This window comes from Passer domesticus, chromosome 1, assembly GCF_036417665.1.
Source record: "Passer domesticus isolate bPasDom1 chromosome 1, bPasDom1.hap1, whole genome shotgun sequence".
Classification (NCBI taxonomy): Eukaryota; Metazoa; Chordata; class Aves; order Passeriformes; family Passeridae; genus Passer; species Passer domesticus.
The window spans coordinates 18,650,444-18,672,600 of record NC_087474.1 but is presented as its reverse complement, the minus strand read 5'-3'; the positions used below and the strand labels follow the sequence as shown (position 1 = coordinate 18,672,600).

Below are 22,157 nucleotides of genomic sequence, written 5' to 3'. Positions count from 1 at the left end.
AATGAGAATGCCTTAAATTGTGGAAAATTCTTATATTTAGCTGCTTCTCAGCAGATAGCATTTAGTGGTGAAAACTAAAGAAAAAGCAATTCTGGAGCTTTCAAATATTTTGGGACAGCCTCCTCCTCACAGACTGTCCTTTTGGAAGCTGCTGAATGGTATTCCTGGAACATGGTTTACAGTCAGCACAATAAAATTGCCTCTTTGCCAAAATTATGTACTCAAGTTGAGATAGTGAAAAGGGGAAGAGAGAGGCAGTCCATGTGATATTTTACATGTGAATATTAGATCTGTTTTCTGCAGTATGGTAATATTAAATGGTTATATCATTGTTTAATGTATCTAAATACTTATTTTATTTTACATGTCTTTTCCTTCAGCTTGCTTCCATGCAGTATGTTATAATCTGTATACATAATAAGAGTATCTGCACTGAGGTGGATTCTTTGCTCTTCACTTACATAGCTGTGATTTACATAGCTCAATCTATATGAGGATTTTCAACTGATTACAGAAAATCTTTTCGCTATTTCCTTTTTAAAATTAATTTTTCAACAGCTTCTTTATCAGTAGAATACAACAAATCACTCTATTATGATCTGAGCTTCTGAGGCCCTTTCCTTCAAGGATCGTTTTCACCAGGTCTTACTAATTTCTATGGAAGTGAAGGACAAGAAGAAATTGTGGGTTTATTGGAAATTTGAGCTCTAGGATATATTGTCAAAGACAGAATAAAACTATATAAATAAATCTATAGATATAGAATAAAAGATATAAAAGAGTTGATTTTGAGAGGGTAAGCAATATTCTGGTAACAAAATAGGTTAAATTCCAAATCTGATACATTTTATTTTATAGGTCAAATTAAAAATATGAAAAACAGTGAAATTACATCACAGCTAGAAAAACATTGTCCTTAAATTAGCTAATATATTGATTTTTTTTAATCTTCTTATTCAATAATTATTTATACAACTTTATTGAGACTATGTGACCTGAATGGAGTTTACTGTCATAATTTCTTGTGCTCTTTAATAACTGACTTTGACCATGCATGGAGTTATTTGCAGGCTGCAAACAAAATGTCTCCAGTTTTGCCTTAATAAAAAGGTATAAAGGTATAAAAAAAAATAAAAAGGTATAAAAAAATAAAAGGAACCTATGAGGGTCATGCAGAATAATCCTTAATGATAACAGTTTTTTTACACTTATGACATTTAACTTCATGATAATGTGGTCTGCTATCATTAAGGAGCATTTCTAGCATTATTGATCTGCTTTCCCAGCTGATGGCTCACTGTCACATAATAGTGAATCAAGAGCACAATTTCTCAGGCATGCTGTTACCAGAAGTCTGATTTTTGTGCATCTGTAGTTTAAAGAAAAGGAATTTTGTACTCTCAGATACACAACAGTGAGTATAAGCATGGGCATGCAAATGGCTCAGCCACATCATACACACTGATTTTGGCAACCCAGGGCACCACTGAAAAACTAACAAGGGAAGATAAATGAAAATATGAGAATCATAACTCTGAATTAAAATTTAACAGAAATTTCTAGAACATTTTGATATTTAGTTGTTTTATATAATTATTCATAGTCTGGGAATCCAGTGCCATGGAAATCCAGGAATAGGAATCATTACAGGTCCAGTGGTCTTTGTCAGCTGACTGCTTGGAATCAGACTCCACAAACTTTTCTTCTAATGTTACAACTATATTTAGTTTTTAAAATAAAAATCCACAATCTATTAATAGGAAATTGCTTCACCAAATTGAGCTGAACAGAAACTTTAATTAAAATATAATAAAGTTTGTATTCCTGGCGGTAAAATTTTTCTTTCCCTTTCTCCTCATATATTTGTATTCCTCCTCACATATTTGTATTCCTTCTCACCTACTGTTTATGGCAAAGACCATAGGTGAAGGTACTGAAATCTTTTGAACAACTTTACCTCCATGCTCTCATAAACAAGAAGCTTTGAAAGCCCCAGTAGAAAAATACTTTCTTATTAGAATTCCATCCTAGTTTTGCAGATCAGAGAGACAATAACTGAAACCTCCTAGTGTTTGTGTATGTAGGCAAGCTTTTTTTGTTTTAAAAACAAGCCAGTGTTTCCTTTGAATCCTCAGCTGTGTATCATGCAAAGCTTTATGTTTAGTGGATAATTTAGTTTCTTCTTCTTAAATACTTGAGAGAAGTTCAAACCCTGATAACAGAAGTATTCAGTACAAATCTGGCCCTGAAGTGAGAGGGAAGGGAATTCAGACAGAGAAAGCTGCCAGACCCAAATTAGTCACTAAGGATATTCACTGATGTTCAGACAGAATGTATGCTCAGTTTTTTTAGTTTTCTTTTTTTTCCCTTTTCAAATATTTTAATGATTCATTATGTCTTTCTCTTGTTTTTATAAATAGGTCAGTGTCAGGGTATTCTGGCATGGGGCACTGGAATGGCACAACCTGCCTAAAACTTCTCAGTAAATGTGCTGAAATCAATGATAAAGTTTTTGTTAGTCTAATATTTGGATTTCGCCTTTACAAGGAAATTATTCTCAGATTTCATTGCGAGTTATAAATTTAAAATTTTCTGCTATATATTGAGTCTTCTTCATTGCAGACAAAGAAAGCTCGTTTTGAGAAGTCTAGAAATTTTGGCATCTTTAACTTAATTTGGCATAGTGTAACATACATTAACATGAACGTACTTTATCACTTGAGGGAAAATTTTACTGAACCCAGATCTCATTATACTCAGCAGAGGGTACAGATATGCACAATTGGGTTCTAGACAAGAAAAAAATCTTGCTTTTGGCAATGTGAAGATCAGCCACAGATGCCTTTCAGAGGAAATCCTTTCTGCATGCCCCTGTAGGAAGGACTCGGTGAGGAAGGCAGCACTAAGGACAAATGTGGAGGCAATTCTCCCAACCCAGCTTGCAAGGGCTGCCACTAACACCGGGGGGAAGTCATGAATTCCTGCACAAGTCCTGTTATGCAGAAATGCTTAAACTGCATTGAATATTTAGACATTCTATAAATGTTTGGAAAATAAAAATTAGTTTTTGCAAAATTAATTTTTACAGTCTGGATTTGGGGAAAGATTTACATTTGACAACCTTCTTAAAAAAAAAAAGGAATAAAGGGAAATATGGCACCTTGAAAACCACAGAATTGTCTTGGTTTTACTGCATTGTTCAGAAGCCATTGACATTACTGTAAACTAGGATTTCTGTTAACACTTATGTAAAAAATACATGAGCTTAACAAAAAAGTTTGTTCACCAACTTTTTGCTGCTCTCAGAGATGCATCAGGAATGCCACAGATTAAACAAGAAATAACTTTTATCTCATTTTTCATGAAGGGACCTCAGTGGCATTTTAGATTTCTGTCTATCTCATGGGAAACTTTTGAAGAAGAGTTGCTGACTCCAGAGATAATTTGGTTTGCTAACACATGGCTGTAAACTAGGATTTTCAGCATAAAATTAAAATCTCATCATTTTGACATTTATTTCACATATTTCTTACTCTTCGTATCCAGTGGTAGATTTTTTAACTCTACCTAATTCAAATGGGCTAAAATATAAGGATTTTTTGGCTACTAAAATATATAGGGTTGAGGTGAATGGACTTTCTATCTTTTTTTTTTTTTTAACATATAACTTTTCTCTGTAAGGGTGGTACTAGAAGAATGACCCCTGAAATGTCACCTTGTTGCAGATAATTGCAGCTTGCACTATGTGCTCTACTCCATTGGTCTGTCACAACAGCCCCTCTGGACCACATTAGGAAAAGTCCACATTAAAAAAAATAAAATATTCATATCAAATGCTTCTAAGATATCTGTGATAACTGGAGAGTGCTGTGATTGAGTAGCTTTGATCAATTGCTTCTGCATCACAGTGGAAGCAATAGTTTGACAGTCGCTTTCAGTGCAGATATGATTGAAAAGCTCTAAAAATAATCTATTCATCTGAATTTTCTGAGGTGCAATGTAACTCTACATTGGAATTAGGATAGAGGACAGACAGGGAGGGAGAAAAGGATCAAGAATTAGAGATCTCATGTCAAATTGGTTCAGGAGATACTTTTATCTGGTTGAACACTTTCATAATTACTGGGAAATAGGATTTTCTGCAACAGCCTCTCATGATTTTTGCCTTATTTCACCTTCTCCCTTTCTTTTACCACTTTCAGATTCTAAAGAGATAAAGCCTAGAACAACCAGACCCTCATTGCTCAGTCCTTGTTGCTTCTGCCTCGTGTGTCCTTTGGTTTAAGCAAAGTATGGTAGATCCCTATATAAGAGTACCAGGAGTATGAGATCCTTATCCTGCTGATACACTGTATGCCAAAGCTGGTCTTTCAGTCTTTATCAAGTATAAAAGCTTCTGTCCTTGTCTCCTGTGGATTTATATACTCCATGATATCAGCACTAGAAGTTAAAGAGAATTTTCTTATCTTTTGTATTGCTTGAGCCAGAGGCAGTTCTGCATTTCCAGAACTGTGAATAAATTTTTCATTCTTGCAGGATATCGGGGGGCCTTAGGCACAGAACTGCTTGCTTTGAACAGCTTTGGGAAGTCCTTTGACCAAATTTTGTGTCTACAGGTCAGAGTCTCTCCTAAGAGTTGACAAAATTTGTTAGATCTACTGTTTATATTGGAGTCAAAACATATCTTTGCATTAAATCTGGCCTTTTGAGTGATCTATGGTTTTAAAATTATAAAATAACCTTATTTGAAATTACATGTAGCTTGCTTGAGCAGAAACTTTTCATCTAGTTTTTCTTGCAAAAGATTTACAAGATCATCCATGGAGAGAAGCATTATTGATGAGTTTGCTAATACAATTCTAATATTCTATAAAAATGTCATGCATAAAGAGGACTGAGCAATTGAGGTAAGCAAATGAAAAAACTGATGAAAATTGTGTTTTATAATTTCTGAATCTCCGAACTGAGTAATGAAACCTTCTGGGACTGTGTATTTCATAAAATACACTTTAAACAAAGGGTGGAACTTGCAAATTAAATTTCCTTTAATTGAATAACATTTTCAACAAGATGATTGATTATTACTATATCTCAAGTGTTGTGAAAGAGGGGAGAGCAGTGCTTGAAGTGCTCCCACTAAACAATAAAATTTAAACAACCAAAATAGAAAGAGGTGAGTTTTCAACTTAAATTTGAAAACATTTCTACTCCGGAAGGACCATAATTTCTAAAAAGAAAAATAGTGGGAGAAAAGGCTAATTTCGATTTAATATCCATTGTATGTTTTGTTTCATTTCATACTGCTGACATGGTGCTGTTGTGCTGTTGAGTGAGCTCACGTGCTTCTCTTGGAGAGCAGAAATGAGTCTCTTGCTAAACAGCACCTGTGCACTTGAGCTTGAGGTACACCCTGCTTTCCAAAAAGCTCAAAGTCTTATCCACTGCTGCCTTTGGGAACCATAATAATTTGGAATTCAATCTATGCCTTTTGAAAGCACAAAGCATTGGCCAAACACAACCTCCTACAATCTATGTTTTTAGTGTTGTAATACTAGAGCATCTCTTCTTGTGTGATCAATCACTTCTTTCATGTTAAGTCTTTTAAACTCTGCGTCATCAAATCTGTTACATTTAGTGCTATCTATTACACTTAAATATTTTTGGTCTTATCCATTTTGTTTCAAACAATAAAGATCTACAGCCTATAGGACTGATATTCCATCTGTCTGGTTCTTTCTGTGATTTTAGATCACAGGAATATTTACATCTTACAAAACATTGGTACAAGATCTCATAGTCAAAGAATCAGAGAAATAGTCACTGACCTGTTGCTGTCCTCTAGTTGCAAACTTAAAGGAAAGAATGGTTTTGTGAGTTCTTTCCAAGTCAGGCCTTTCCAGGTAATTGGAAAAAAAATCTCAGTTAATAATGTTTTATTTATCAGCTATCCCCAAATGAATTTTGTCATGTCTATAAATTCTGTATCCATTATATGGGTTAGTCTTCCATAGGTAACATATACTGGAAATGGGTATAAAATAAAGATAGCTGCCAGCTTGTGCTGTATCCACAACAGTCACAATTTATTTGTGGTATGCATGATGTGCAGTTGTGTGCTTTCTACGTGTATACAAACACACACAGGTGTCGTTATTAGGGAATGGTATTGGTATGGAATGGTATTTGATGGTATTCTGAGAATTGCATTGTCCAGAACAAAATATGTAGAAAGGAGAGCAAGTGTATATAAATGCAAGTTCTGTGGCAACAATCATTAATATGCTTATTTTGTTGGGTTTACTGATCCAGAAGCCAAGCTAGCTCTATTGGCCTCTTAAAAACTACTTAGAAGATTATGTGGCTCTTTGCTGTATCAATACAAAATTGTACTTAACTGAAAAGTGATATCCTGTATATGCTTTTTCCTTTTCAAGTACTGCCATTTCATTTGGTGAAGGGATTTGCATAACATGCAGTCATTAGCTAAATCTAAAATATGTCTTGTGTTAGTTTCTTGTGGTGTCCTAGCTTTTTGTAAAGGCTGCAATTCTGAGGGGAAAGCCAAATAAATGTGCATAATAAAACGTTCTAATTTTTTCATACCACAACAATAGATTGGTTTTGTTGTTGTTCGGTTTTGTTGGCTTTTTTTTAATTAATAAAAATCTAATCACCAAGTATTTAACGTAAGTGAAAAAAGTGATTTATAAGGGTCTATGTGCTGCTCCCAGATAACTTTGACCTATGAGAAAATAACTGGTTTAATTACTCCATTGATTCTTGTTAATCTAGTTATTTCGATGCTGCTGTAAATGTTGGTTGTTACCATAAGGTATTCAATTCTTATCTGTGCTTGTGTTTTATGTTCTATATTATTTTATTTTGGGGTGATTTTTTTGCTGCCTATAATGTGGTTGGTTTTGGGTTTTTTTTCGGGAAGGAATGGATTGTGGCCTTTGGCCTGCAACATATTTTATATAATATTCAGATCCCACAGATTTTTGGACAGAATAACTGCGGGAGAAGAAAGATCAAAACCTGATACAAAACAAAAATAGCTAGTCCGAGAAATGTCCAAGAGTGCTGAAAATTAGTAAATTTAGTTGAACCTTCTGTTCTCATTAAAAAACCAAAACCAAATGGTTCCCACTCCCTACCACCTGTTTTTGTAGCTCTGATCCATTCCTCTGTCACTCAAGCTATGCCTGCAGACCAACACTCCATACCTGTAAGGACATTTTTCATTATGTAAAATTATGTCTAGAGCTGAAAAACTTTTAATTCCAAAGATTTGGAAGAAGGTCAGGTCAAAAAACAACATTTACAGCTTTTTAATTAAGTCCAGGATACTCTCTGGTCAACAGCTTTCTTAAATTGCAATGAAATGTTTTCTTTTTATTTTGGACATCGTAGCTCTCTGCAAATTTTTCATAGCATATTTAGAAATGAGGTTAGTACATACCAAAAACATTTCAACTGCCTGTAATGCCACTCATTCCCATTCTGTGAAAAATCCACATTTGTGTATATTTTACTCTTTTACACCTTTGGCATTTCCATACACAGCATCAGCTCATTCTTTTGCTTGCTGTAATTCACTCATCCTTTTTAATGTTGTAGTTGCTCAAAGATAATTTCAGAGTAACAGAGCAAGCAAAGTGCAACCCATAACTTTTTTGTCATAATCTTTCTCTTAATTTGTTTTGCATGTATTCATAACTAGATAGGGTTTCTTTCCTTACAGGTTTATTGAGAAAGAGGAAAGAAACAGAATTTACTATATTTTTAATGTTTTTTTCTGCTTAGAAATAGTTTTTCTGTATGTTTGGATTTTCATGGAATGTTATGAGCTAGATTATTAGGAAAAAATATAATATTACATACTGTATATAATCAACCATCATCCAACATATGTTATCATCCTACTTACTCATCATCAAAGTACAGATGAGAAATATGATCAGATGAAAAGCCATCTATTTTTAAATGCAGTCCCAACAAAACCAGCATGCACGAAGAAATGATGATGAAAATTTTTACTGAAATATCAGCTGAAAAATAAAGCTGTTCATTAGGAGACATTGTTTTGCTTTATACAAATCTTTCCAGAGTGATGTTAGATTACTGTTCTCCAAATTCAGTACTGATAGGCACAAACTCAGATTTTGGCAACCTTGTAATTTTGAGGGTAAAAATTAAAAATGGGCAAGATAGATAATATTTTAAATGTCCTCTCTTTTTCTTTGTTTAAAGTAGGTTTCTAACATATTTTCCCATATGTTCTTCAGTGTATTTTTATCTGGTAAAATTGATTTTTTTTCTATATTATATTTGAAGAATATCTTGAAAAAATGAAATTTCTAAGCTACAACTTCTGTGTGAACTTGTGTTTGGCTTTGGCTTTTCTGACACTGAAGTTGCATTTTATGGTCAAGTTGCACCGTATTTCTTGTTTTGTTTTAATTCTTAGCTGGTATAGGAGTTTTGACCAGAATGTGTGTACTATGGAAAGTTGATTTTTTTATGCCATAATTCCAAATACAGTTTAGAATATTTGGTTGCACTGTGCAATGCTAATGCCAGTATCTTGATTTAAAGAGGGATTTTATTTCTCTCTGCCAATGACTGTAGCAGAAAAACATCATTATCATAAATGTAATCTGATACCCCTAAAAATTACATATAAAAAAGGTCTTACCCCAAAAGGCTAAAATTCATAGATATGTAAATTTGTGTTTACGACATTCACACTTGTTGAGATAAAAAATTTCATTATGACTCTGTTGGCATCACATGTTTTATTTTAGGATAACATTTTAAAATGCTGGTTTATGGTATGTTTGAAGTACTATAAAGTTGCTTGTTTTTATAAAAATAACAACTATAATTAAGTGTAATTAATAACAAGTGTAATTAAGTGCTAAATAAAAATTATAGAGTAACATAACATAACAACATAACATAATGTAACATAACATTATGTTGTTATGTTATTAACGTTGCTCTGTCTAGGTAATGCTGTGTAATATGATCACAAAGTCACAAAGCCATGGATTTTCAAAAGTCACTGCCCAGTATGGTGATAATGTAACCCTTTCATATGCAGTGAAAATCACTGTATGCTAATGGATCTGCAATTACCTAATTTCTGTCATTTTTTAAGCCACTGAATGATTTTAGGAAGTAGTATAATTTTCCAGTGCATCATTTCCAGTGCAGAGGAGGGAGTGGAGATAAGGGTTTTAGACTCTTCTCAAAAGTGCCTACTGACAAAAGGCAATGGGCATAAATTCAAAAACCAGGAAATTTCATGTGACCACAAGAAACGACTTTACTGTGAGGATCACCCAACACAAGTGGTCCAAAGAGGTTGTTGAGTCTCCGTCTATTTATATTATTCAAAACCCAACATGCTCCCTCACAACCTTCTGTACTAGAGGTGGCTCTAGCAGTGTGTTGGACTAGAGAGGTCTTCAGAGGTCTCTGCCAACCTCAACCATTGTGCGTCTTTCCAGAATTTAGGATGAGCCATACTAATGAATTCTTGGTTGTACCTTCAATCAGGTTTTAGCACATCATTTTGGAGAGGTGTGAAAACTGCCTTAACCATCACAAATGCCTCAGTGATTTTTTTACCAGGAGTCTGCTCCTCCTAATGGCTCTCTGCCATTTGGATTGTCTGTAAAAAGCAGCAATAGATTTCCACCTATTTAAGGCATTCATGACAATTTGTTTGTGGTGACTAATCAGATCAAACTGATAATGAAAAATTAAAAGACAAAATAAAAAGACAGATATCAATTTGGAGAGATATTTTTGGTGTGTCAATGCACATGGGCTTCTGTATTTCAAAGCTGAAAATTTAAGTATTGAGGTTCTGCAAGTAACCAACGTTAGATGTGATTTTTTTTTCCTTATTTTTGTACTATCCATTTAAAATGCATGGATTACATTTTATTGATGTATTGTTACTCTGTTTAATATTACTTTGAATATATGTTGAAACTAAACCAAAAGTTTAGTTCTCTTTTCCTATTCTGCTTCAATGAGAATGCAGTTCCTCAGTCTGTAAAATTCAGTAAGTGCCACTATTTGAGGACATTAATACCCTGACAACAATAACACGTCCTCTGGAAATATGGGCCTGCACAAAGGCAAATATCATGGTGTTCTGATCAGACTGTGTTTAACAATATGTCACATTTTAGTCACGTTTGAAGGAAAAAATGAAACACATTACAATGAATAGAGTCAAAATAAATTCTCCTAAATGTCTTATTGCAGAACTTGAAGCTACAAACTGAAAGGCAATCTAAGGTTATCAGAGTGTTTTTGAAGGGTTGCATTTAGGGTTATCAGAACTGTTTCAATTACTGTTGGCTGAAATTATGCATACAGTGCACTGAACTAAAAAATAACTTAGGCAAGTTCCTTTTTAGTCTTACAGTCCATGGATGGCTGAATCTCAGTACTCTGGATTTGAACCTAATGTTTTATGTGCAAGTTACTAAGTTACTCTCATTTTATGAGATGATTTTCACTCACCTTCAGAGATGAACATAAATTGTTGTAAAAAGATTTGCATATTAAATACCCTAAGAGAAATTTCTCAGTGGTTCACACAATCAGAGCAGCAGTTTATCTAAATTCTACCAAAAAAAAGGGGTAAATGTCTTATAAATGCTCTGAAAGTTTATTTATTATGCAAATGTGTATAACAGTGATTTTTCTCAGTTTAAAATGTTATTTTCAAAAATATAATTATGAGCAGAATAATGCCTTCTGCCTGTCTACTTTTCAACAGCTCACAGAACCCTTTTTTTATAGAATGTACACAACAAATATACCAGGGAAACAGTTATGTTGATGCTGAATTGAATTTTCTTCCAGCCAAAACATCCTACTTTTGAAGCTTTGGGCAAGGCAAATATAGTAGTCTAGAAACACCTAATGCAACATTAAAAGAGTGAGACCAAATAATATCTGTTGGAAGCAGTAAAACCCTAAAGCCATGATGTATAATAGTTAACAAATTTAAAAGAACATCCTTTGATCTAATTGCAATATTGATTTAAATGTCTTGTTGGTTTCAGTTGGAGAGAATCCCAGGGAATGCCCTGCTCTCACTGATTTTATGTGTGGGAATAAGAATTGCATAGAGTCTCAGTTCATCTGCGACTATAAACCAGACTGTGAAGACCTTTCAGATGAAGCTGACTGCAGTAAGTATCTCTGTGTTTTAATCTAATCTTCAGTTAAAATTATAGCTTTAAATTCTGTAGCATAGTTAAGGTGAGTCCATAAAGATGATTCACTCAGAAGATGATCACAAGCAGGTTGCCTTCCCCCCAGCTCAAAATGTCTGAGGATATTTTCACATCCTCAGAGATATTTGCTGCAAAAGCATTCAAGTGTGGTTTAGTTGAAAAAGTGTGACTAAAACCAAAGGTTAAATACTCAAAAAAACCCCTGACACCAAGGCCAAAACCAGCTTAGGGATTAAAAACATACTTGAGGAATTAAATCAATGAGTTACAATAAAAATTAACTCTGAGAAAAAAAGTAAGCTTGCTTATTAATGTAAAAAGGTGTTGAAAGGAAATATCAATGTTGAATGGAAAAGCTAAGCAAGCAAAACTTATAACGTTTAGGCCATATGATTCTGCCATAAAAAGGTGAATACTTAAAAATAAGCTTGTCTTTCTTTTCAAATGAATTTTGCCTTTGTGATCTGAGTAGTGTGAGTACAGTTTCATTGTTTGATCTTGCTTCTACCTCAGAGCTAGGAAATATTTTACTGTCATTTCTCTATTACAGAACAGTTGGAAAGAATTGAGTCTGTTTATCTTTGCCTAAGTCCTAATGAATACTGAGACACAATTTGTCTGAAGGCATTCTTTGCTGAGGCTGATTGAGATGGAAGCACACAGCTCCATTTGAAAATCTGGATCAAGTTAATGGGCTTTCCAATTCAGGCCTGAAACTTAGAAGCAGTAAAACACTGTGCCTTTGTTCTGCTCCATATCTTTGTTTATTTACAGCTATGGTCTGGACTGAATATTTGGAGTAGGAAGATTAAGTAGTCCATATATGCAGCTCAGTAATCAGTCTAATTGTTAATCTTTGAGCTGGAGGGTCAATTCTGCCACAGTTTAGGTATGCTCAAAAGTAAACTTGATAGATAAATTAATCCACACATCAATTCAATGTTCATCCTTTGTGGACGTAAAAGTACTTCACTGAAATAAGCCAATATTTTGTGATCCTTTGAAAATCAAGGGCCTTTTTTCTTGCATGGGGTTGCTACATGCTCAACTGAACAGGATTACAAAAGTAATGACCCTTTATTGGATGATGCACATTATAATTTTTTTACCAGGCTACAGACTTACATACTTACTAAAAAAGGTGCTAAGATGTCACAATAGGAGTTTCTTGGAGTTGCTCCCTTTCATAAACGTAAATGCAGTTCTGAAGAATAAAAGCTGAAGACAATTTTGTGTTGCAGTGAACTTTGTGAATCATATTCATGGAAATGAATTTACATTGAATAATAACTTTAAAATATTGGGGTTTTAAAAGTAGACTCCAAAATAGATTTTAAACAACTAATCTGCATTTCCTGTATAAAGTTTTAGTACTTTTTCAGGAGTTAGGCAAAGTAAGTGCAGCAAAATACACTGTAAACTCACCCTTGTAAGATTTTCCACACCTAACAGATAGACACTAAATTTGAATTACTGTCCAAAGTGAACTGTTAAGATATTCAGAAAACTATGGAGACACTTGATTTATTCCCTAAATATTATTAGAGAATATAATAGCTTCCTCGAGGGTGGGTGTTGTTCTGTGTTTTCTGGAAGAACTCTTTTCTTAGTCAGATAATACATTGGAACATTTCAGGCCATAAATTATCTTGAATCACAGTAAAGCAACTCAGTCTTTGCTATACTGAAGAAAAGCTTTTCCAAGGGGGGGAAAAAAATGCTGATATTCACTTTTAAAAAATCGACTGAACTATCTTCTTATTGTTGATGGAAAGGCTGTGCATACATCAAAATATTCTCATCAGTCTTTAGTCTTGCTGTCTCTACCGAAGTGTAATGCAGAGATACAGTAATCTGGCATACAGAATACTCAGATAAACCTCAGGTATAATATTTCCCTGTCTGCTCTATTTTAGTCCCAACAAATGATGCCTTATATTTAGATAAACACACTTTTCCCCTGAGCATATATCTTATAGATGGGAATAAATAAAATTAAAGGACACATAATGCCTTCCAGATATGGAAACCTGATTTTTACATGAAAAGACAACAGGACCTGCTTAATCAGAAAAGAAAGTATAACAGGCACAGAGAAATCTGTTCATAGCCTAACCTGTCCCATCACAAGTGGTTATGGCCACATTTGTCTGCAGTTTTCTCCTTTGCACTGAGCTCAAGGTCTGAGCTTATTTCACATTCCACTATAGTTTTATACAAGTGTAATTCCAAAGAAGTAAATGGACCATAATCTACTCAGCAGCAATTCCTGTATGCAGGATTTACAACAGAACCTGTATGAAATGAACTGCATCCACGTAGGCTGGTGGACTTTTTTTTTTAATAAACTCATGGTAATTACTTACTCTATGTTTCATTCAGTCCAGTCAGGCAATCTTGCAAAATTTTGATTCTCTTTCAGTATGCTGCTGGAAGTACCGAGGTGAAAAAACCACACATGAAAGCAGTTTCAATTTTCATGAATTGCAGCCAACTATACAGACAGATTTGATTAATAGCAAACCTCAATGTTGATGAACCAACTAGAAGAGTGCTTGAATTATTGAAATAAAAGCAATTTTTCCAATAAATGGAGCAATTTTCTTCTACTGGCTTCTAAATAGGGTATGCTTACCCATAAAAAAAAAACAGCCAGCAAGTGCAGATGGGTCACCTGACTTTGTCAACCCAGTAAGTACTGTTCATAAATATTTATTAATAATTGCCTTCTGAATGCACTAATATATTAGGGTAAAAAACCTAGAGTTGGGTATTCTATTATGACTAGTGTAAATCCTAAATGGATTTGGACTTTGATCTTGTTAGAGATGCACAAGAAAATGTACTTTCTTTTTTTTAAAATAATGGGTTTCCTTTATTCTTCCTGTGTGTGAGGTTATTGTTGGAGTTAGGCCTCTATTAGGTTTACATGATGCTTGTAATACACTGCCAATACACATCTGTGCTTAGGAGAGACCTAAGTCCTTGTAGTTACATTCAGTAATGTAAGTCCTTACATTACTGAATGTAACTACATTAAAGGACAGTGTAAATTCTCCCCCTAGCACACAGGATTTTGATCCTGTGAATAACCTATATTGAATCAAAACTATACATTTTTTAAAATATTTGTCTTATACATTTAACTAAGGTGACACTTTTTTTTACAGAGAACAAAAGTCCACAGGGTTACAGGGTTAGTGGATGTGTGCAGACCTTGGATATAAGCAGTTTTATGATAATGATATTTTCATAAAGAATGGCCTCAGTTTTTCTTTTAGCATCAAAGTAGCAAACAGGAAAAAAACCAAAACAGATTAATAGGAGGCAATTAAATCTATCATTTTCATCTATACCTTTATACACAGACAATGATACATAAATAGTTGTATTTTAAAATTGCAGAATATTTCTAGATAAAGGAACATAGTCTAAATCCTCAAACCCATTCTGAACAGTCACAGTCAGACCTCTGTCTAAAATTCATGGCTGATTGTGATGCTTAACAGTTTGTGACATTTTTCTGAGGTCTCTTCACAGGTGTTGTTCACAGTCACACTCAGCAATTTTGCAGCTGCCTCTGCTTCATAACTAAGGAAAAGATGTTATGGAGCCACCAGAAGAGATTGTGGTGCTATCTGATTCATCTGCCCCACACCATTTATATAATTTTGTTGATTAATTGTTTTTCCAAAGTAACCTGAAGCAGCAGAGTTAGAAGTGAGCAGTATAGCTCAGACCTCTTGAATTTAGTTGATGAGTGTCCTAATCACTAGAACATATCTCTCATCATAAAGCTGCCATCAGACATAATATTCACAAAGCCAACACAGGCTTATGAGCAATGCCACTGTGGAAGGGCAGTCAAGTTTTGCTATCTAATTGTCTGGAAATCATTGTTTCCGTTTACCTTGGATAAGAACTAAATTTGGTGGTTTGTCATGGGCATTCATCTGTAATAAAGTTTATACCTGCTCTTAAAGTGAAGAATGAGTTTTTCCTTTCCTCATTAGCTACCATATATTATTTATGTCTATGTATGGAATTCAGGGAATCACAGTGTTAGCCATACAGAGTCTTTTTCATTTCCATTTTTAGTGTGCAAATTATAGCACCTTTATATAGAGCTGGGATGATAATTGACTTTTTGCTGTATTTTCAGGTTACTACACAAGTATTCCTGGAAGCTGTAACTTTGAAACACAAGATCAAGAATGGACAACTGTATGTGGATTAACACAAGACACTAATGATGATTTTGACTGGAATATTAGCAACAGTGCTGTCACAGGGCAAACACATCCTCATACTGACCACACACCAGGTATTGCCATGTGTCCTACATCACTTCTGGGAAAATAAAATATTAATTGAATTTAAAAAAACCTACAAAAATGTAGATCGGTGCCAAGGTAACAGCACATCTCAGTGTGATCAGCTGACACAGGAGAATGCTTCAAAGCTGTGCCAGAAAACGTTCAGACTGGACATAAGAAAGCATTTCTTTACCACTGGGGAGGACAAACACTGGAACTGGCATCCTAGAGATGTTCAGTGCCCCCAGCCTTTCAGTGTTTAGGAGGCTTTTGGGCAATGCCCTTAACATGCTTTATATTGGGCAATGCCCTGAACTGATAAGCCAGTTGGACTAGATAACCATTTTAGGTCTCTTCCAACTGGAATAATACTATTCCTTTGTATTCAACTCTAATAACAAATTTCAGCTACATAATGTCATCTTCTGACATTAAAAGATGCATTCTCTGATGAAATCATAACTGGCTATAGTAGTACCCTTCTCCTTGTCAATATTTTAAATAATCTATTTTTCCTGAAGTGTGCTCCCATCCTAACGAATTTTATAAAAACATGCAACCATATGCAGGATGAGGAGCAAAGTGTGGGGCTGTGTACAAAATGCTTGAGGCACCTGCCTTGATTTAACTTACCTCCCTGACACTGGCTTGCCAGAAATGTTATTATAGAAGTTCTTCTGTCAGATATTTCTGACAAACTGCTACCACGATGCCTGTTGATTTTCAGGAGAATGAAATATATTGATAGGCAATTACAGTAATTGTAATTGTAATCTGTGTTATGTAGTAAGCATAATTATATATTGTATTACATAAATATTAAATAATATATTCTTTATATTATACCATATATATGGGTGGGATATTAATTTCCATCACAAATGTACCAATCTCTATTTGAGAAGTAGTTAACTTTCTTTCCAGAAGACTTAATGGATAGAATCTCTATCTTAATTTCCATTTAATCAGTAAAATATAGTTAATATTAAAACTAGAAGAAATTTATGCTGTTTTTCTCCTGGGTTTGCAAGCAGCATCATCTACATTTCTCTTGTATTTTATGCTTTCAAAATCAAAAGAGACACCTTATCATGGGTGGATGCAGCCAGTTCTGTGCAGCTCATTTATCCTCCCTTTTCCTTTATTCTGCACCTGCTGCAGGAACTGCTCACCTGATCATGAGGGAGCTCTTATCTACCACAAATCACAGTTTTTGCAGACATTCCTACTACTTTATGTTGCAGGCTGTAAATCTGGAAGTGCATTCCTCTTGGAAAGGGACAGAACAGACAAGGTAGAGGTAGAAACTACTGCAGCTGTTCCAGGCAAGCTGTTTCTTGCAAATAAGTAGTTTGACTTGCTTCCTTGCTGTTACTTTGATGCAATGCGATAACAAAACAACCACTAGCCCCTGGCTTTTTAAGGAGATTTTGTGTGTTTTTCTATTTCAGTTTCTCTCATTTAATTAGTTCTTTGCTTCTGTGAAATTACCCAGCAATTGTAAGAAAAAACAAAGTTAATAAAAAGTGAAGCAAAAGGAAAACAAAATTAGAACAAAGTGTTTACAAAATTGTCCAGATTTGTAATTTACTTTTCAATTACCCAGGCAAGATATATTCACATTAGCTACAGAGGAACTGCTTGTCAGAATTGCCAACAGCCTGTAATACTTCGAAATATCTATTGGTCCTTCCTGTTTATGTTGGATATTAGGAAAAGGTTCTTCATCCAGAGTGTGGCTGGGCACTGGAACAGCTTCCCAGGGAAGTGTCAAACAGTGTGACACTTGGGGTGTCCTCTGCAGGGCCAAGAGATGGACCTTGGTGGTCCTGGTGCGCCTCTTCCAAGTCAGGTTACTCTGATTCTGTTTAGCACAAGGGACATCTAGAACAAGTAACATCTTTTTATACTGAAAGAGGAGAGACTTAGATTAGAAATTATGAAATTAGAAAGAAATTCTTTACACAGAAGGCAATGAGACACTGGAAAAATTTGTGCAGAAGCTGTGGATGCCCCATCCTTGGAAGCGTTCAAGGCCAGCCTGGGTGTGCTCTGAGAAGCCTGATGGAGTGACTGGCATCCCTGCCCATGGCATGGGGTTGAACTAGGTGACTTTTAAGGGCCCTGCCAACCCAAGCTATTCTGAAATTCTGTGAAATACACAAAGCATTAGCAAGGAAGATCTCCATACAAGTATGGTATGACATGTATGTAGTAAAAAGAGAAAGGTATGTGTGTATATAAAAATGCTTATAAACTAAATCAAAGCATAAATTAGTACTGAAATACTCTAAATTTTTTTCTTTATTTTCTTTTTTTTTTTTTAAGGTAAAGGACAGAGATTTTTGTACGTCAACTCATCTGCCCAGAAGGAAGGAAACAGAGCAAGGATAATTACCACCAAATTCTTCCCAGCTAGTCTTGGCGTCTGTAGAGTTCGCTTCTGGTTCTGGATGTTTCCTTCTAGGCAAACAGGAGTCTTAAAGGTAAAAGTCTACTACGTTATGGCATAATAATACTTGCTTTAGTACTATTTGCATTTTTGTGTCTAGGATTAGCAAAATCCCAGGAATTTATATTAACAAAACTTCATCACAACTTACTGCCACTACACAAATCTTCTCCTGATAAGATCAAGTGACAGTTCTGCTTTAGTTTTAGCTCCACTTGAAGTCCTTTCACTACATGTACAAGAATTAACATTGCACATTTGACTAGTATACTAAAACCTACCCAATACCAGCACAGTTCTCTGCAGAATTCACTCGAACATGAAACAGAGACAATTTCTAATGTTTAGTGGTTTAAATTATATGTTTTGAAAATGTTAGTGCAACTGTGTGTGAAAGGTGTTTTATTAAAACAACTGGAAATAAGTTGTTATTAACTGTATTAATAATATAGCCCAAGTTTCCATGAAACTGTCATCTTGCTGTTCCCCAAGCATCCTTAACAAGTACACTTTTGGTTGTTAAGTAATCCAGTAACAGTCCAAGCAGGGATGTGACTCCTTGGCAGACAGTTCACTTCATGTGACTCACTGCATAAATACACTGCACAGTTCCTTTTAAGTGACCTGAGAAAGACTCCTATCTGTGGGGTTTGTTAAATTTTGAAAATACAGGTAATGTTTGGGTTTTTTTAGTCAGTACAGAATATAAGTTAGCCTATGTTAAAAGTCAATATTTTTGTAGTCTTGGACATTGAATTAAGTTAGAATGTTTTTTACCACTGTTTTCTCCACTGGAAAAGACAATCATAGCACTGTTCCATGGGATTATAGTGCAATTAGGCTGGAAGGGCCTCAGGTGGTCTCTTGTCCAACCCCTTGCTCCAAGCAGAGTCAGCTACAAGATGATGCTGGCTGGGTCAAGAATTTACCCAGTCTTGAAAATGTCCATAAATGGAGACTACTCAGACTCTAGGGGCAACTTGTGCCACTTTCCACTTGTGGTAAACTTTCCACTATCTTCTCCTTACATACAGCCCAAGGATAATGTTATCCTTCATTCCACCTTTTTTTTTTTCTTTCATTTTTTTCTTTCATTTTTTTCAGGATATGATTTGCATATCAATTTTATCTCTACACCTAATTTATTACTCTGAGTATTACTGTAAATTTACTTATTGATAAAAAATCCCTGCATTTCATGAAGTTCATATAAGCAGCAGTAAAAAGCAAACATAAATTCCTTTTTTTGACCTGTTGATAGCTGAAATACTGTGAGATTATCTATGATTAACTATCTGTTTAAATTCAAGTATCCTGGACCTTACAGCGTGCAAGATTGATGATGAGATCCTTTGAAGAAGCTTTTGAATGTTTTCAAGCATCACAGAACACTTAGCATTTGTGAATAAGTAGATGTGTGTGGCCTGTGTGAGTTAGCAGGCAGACAGCCAGAGCTGCTTTTTAATTGGACTTTTTCTTTTTAAGAAGACTAGTTTAATTTCCTCTAATTGCCTCAATTTCATAAAGAATTGTCTTACTCCCACATACAAATAATGTTCCCTGTTTATGGCTTTGCTACATGTACTCTTACATAGAAACCTATTTACAACAGATTGAGGCACTCAGCAAGGAATATCACGCCATCACAGAATCAATTTACCTCTGTGGACATTCTGCTTTTTTCTATCAAACTAATAAGCTATTCAGAATCAACTGTTGCTGTTATTAAATCAAGAATATAAATTAACTGTACCCATTCAAGTGAAAAAGGAAAAAGCCTAAAAAGAAAAAAAAAATAAAAGCAATAACATCAACAGCCCAAAACTTCTGAAACAACAGCTCTGTGAAGATTTTTTTTTCCAGTTTGCACTGGAGGTGAAAGAAGTCAAACTGTAATAGGAAGTTTGAATAATGTGCCAGAATATAATAACATCAGTACAAAAGCTGATATAGTTCTTATCTGAAAGACAGCTATCTGGTCGAGCCTGAATATAAAAACATAAAAGGACTGCAGATATGGGATATACTGAGATGTGTGATTAAATTGACATACAAGGAATCAGTAAAAGAAAGATTAAAATGAACATTGTAATGGTATAGGAAATAGACATGGTAGAACTACACAAAATAGTGGAAAGTTACAACAATCCCATTCTTACTCAGAAAAGGAACTAGTCACCGAGGAAAGGGGAAAAGGAACTTGAAATGCTTCAGTTCTGTATTCACAATGCACATTTCAATTGCACAATTCCATTGTCACAAACTGTAATTTGTTCATAGGGAAACCAAAAGTCTGGGCTATAATTATTATTTTTAGAAAGGACACAATGTTTACAACAACTCTTGCATTAACATAGAATGGATGCTATTTAAAAGACATCTGAATACTCCTGCTTCAGGACTTCAATCAATCATTAATCAAGAGGAGAAAAAAAATTGCTTTGTAATGACTAAGAACAAACCCACTAGCTTTCCTTAGAGGCATTTGGTAAGAGTCTTTGAAAGGGGAGTTATCCAGCACTAAATACAAGCCTGGTCTAATATATCAATCAATATGTTCTGGACAAAAATGCCTCTTAATACAAACAAATGTTGCTGCATTATGCTGTGAATGTAAATTTAAAAAACCTCACATTTCTCTTTGCATTCTTATGACTACTTTGTAGAATTTAATGGTGTAGGAGAGCAGTTTCAGCAAAAAATGAATGTGGTTTTCACATCTGTTTCTTCCCAATGGAAATTCTATTGATCATCTGTCAGTTAGACTGAAAACACTCAGTGTTTATTGTGCTTCTCTGCCCAGAAGTCTGTCATACTCATACAGTGGAGAATTAAAACTGAAATTAATACCTGATGTGATAGTATAGCTAATATAACAGTTTTCTGCCTTGGTATTTGTTGATACTAAAGGAGCTTATTTATAATAAATTTTGGTATAAAACAGGTCACTTTTACTCAAAAAACCTAAATATTTTATTACTTCAAACTAATGTTTAGGAAAAATTTTTATTACTTCAAACAGAGGTTTAGGGGAATAAAGAGAAAAGAGGTAGTTGTTTAAGTGCTTCTCTATTGGGACAATGAAATATAATAAAATTTTTAATCTGATTTGTGAACTTAGAAACAATTTCAGAGCGTCTCTGGTGGCACTTGTGTCCAAGGAAGACATGTGATGATGACTGCTGGTGGACATCAAGAGTTCAAAAGCATGATCTTAAAGATGTAAAGCACAAAACCTAGCATCATTATTCACTGGAGTCAATGGAAATTTTCCTCAGCTGACACAAGTCTCTGGTGCCTAATGAAGTGAAAATACAGGTTCTCTTTCTCAAGATTTTCCTGTTTCCTCAGCTGGCAATTAAAGGCTCTAAGTTGTCAATGGTGGGAGGATTCATCTCTTATTATGCACCCTTCAGACCTGCGTTGCTTTCTTATTTATTCGGCAATTCAGGTGGAATGTAGTACCTTCCAGCATTCCAGCTGCTAGATTTAGGCAAGATAATATATCATATTAAAAAGCCAGGATGAGGGTACAGGATAGCCATGAGTTGTAAGTGCTGATTAACAAATAGAAAATTGTTTATATTTTTATGACCTTAAAAAGTACTTTTCATATCCCCAAAATTAAATAGAAGCTGAAAAATAATTCAGAAGTTTCTAACACACAGTATATTCTGTGGAGAATTAGAACTAAGTCATGACTTTAAGGCGGTAAATAGGATTTTCTAAAGAATGTTGTTCTCTGTGGATCAGCTAGATCAGTATTAGGCTGCAGAACAATCTTATCAGACTCATAAATGCAGAGTTGTTCAATGGGATTTTGCTACAACTTGTTGTTTGTTTGTTTTGAGGGTTTTGTGGTTTTTGGGGTTTTTTTTGCTTTGCTGATTTTTGTTTGGTGGTTGCTTTTCTTTCATTACATACCATATAATGGGATTCATATACTGGGATTCATCTTGCCAGCTTTTTTCTCCTGCATATCTTAAGTTGTTTTCACTACCAGGCTAGTCTGAACACTTTAGATAGGATGCTGTGCAGGAAGGTGGTGCTGGGGGTATTAGCACCACAGAGTTGTACCCTTCCAGAGCTCTAGGGAAATCTTATCCATGAAAATTTGCTCGA

At 34.7% G+C, this 22,157-nt stretch overlaps 1 protein-coding gene across 2 annotated transcripts in view; it reads left to right on the top strand.

The window, feature by feature from the left end:
* MALRD1 (MAM and LDL receptor class A domain containing 1) overlaps positions 1-22,157 on the top strand; it is a 235,211-nt gene that overhangs the window by 144,849 nt on the left and 68,205 nt on the right. The window contains exons 30-33 of one of the 2 annotated variants that reach the window (XM_064408463.1): positions 11,094-11,222; positions 15,430-15,591; positions 17,912-18,069; positions 21,157-21,304. In XM_064408463.1, coding sequence (XP_064264533.1) covers positions 11,094-11,222; positions 15,430-15,591; positions 17,912-18,069; positions 21,157-21,261 — 554 coding nt within the window. In that variant the 3' untranslated portion in view covers positions 21,262-21,304. Of the gene's footprint in view, positions 1-11,093; positions 11,223-15,429; positions 15,592-17,911; positions 18,070-21,156; positions 21,305-22,157 lie in introns of those variants that run through there. The other variant, XM_064408462.1, reaches the window with a different exon arrangement.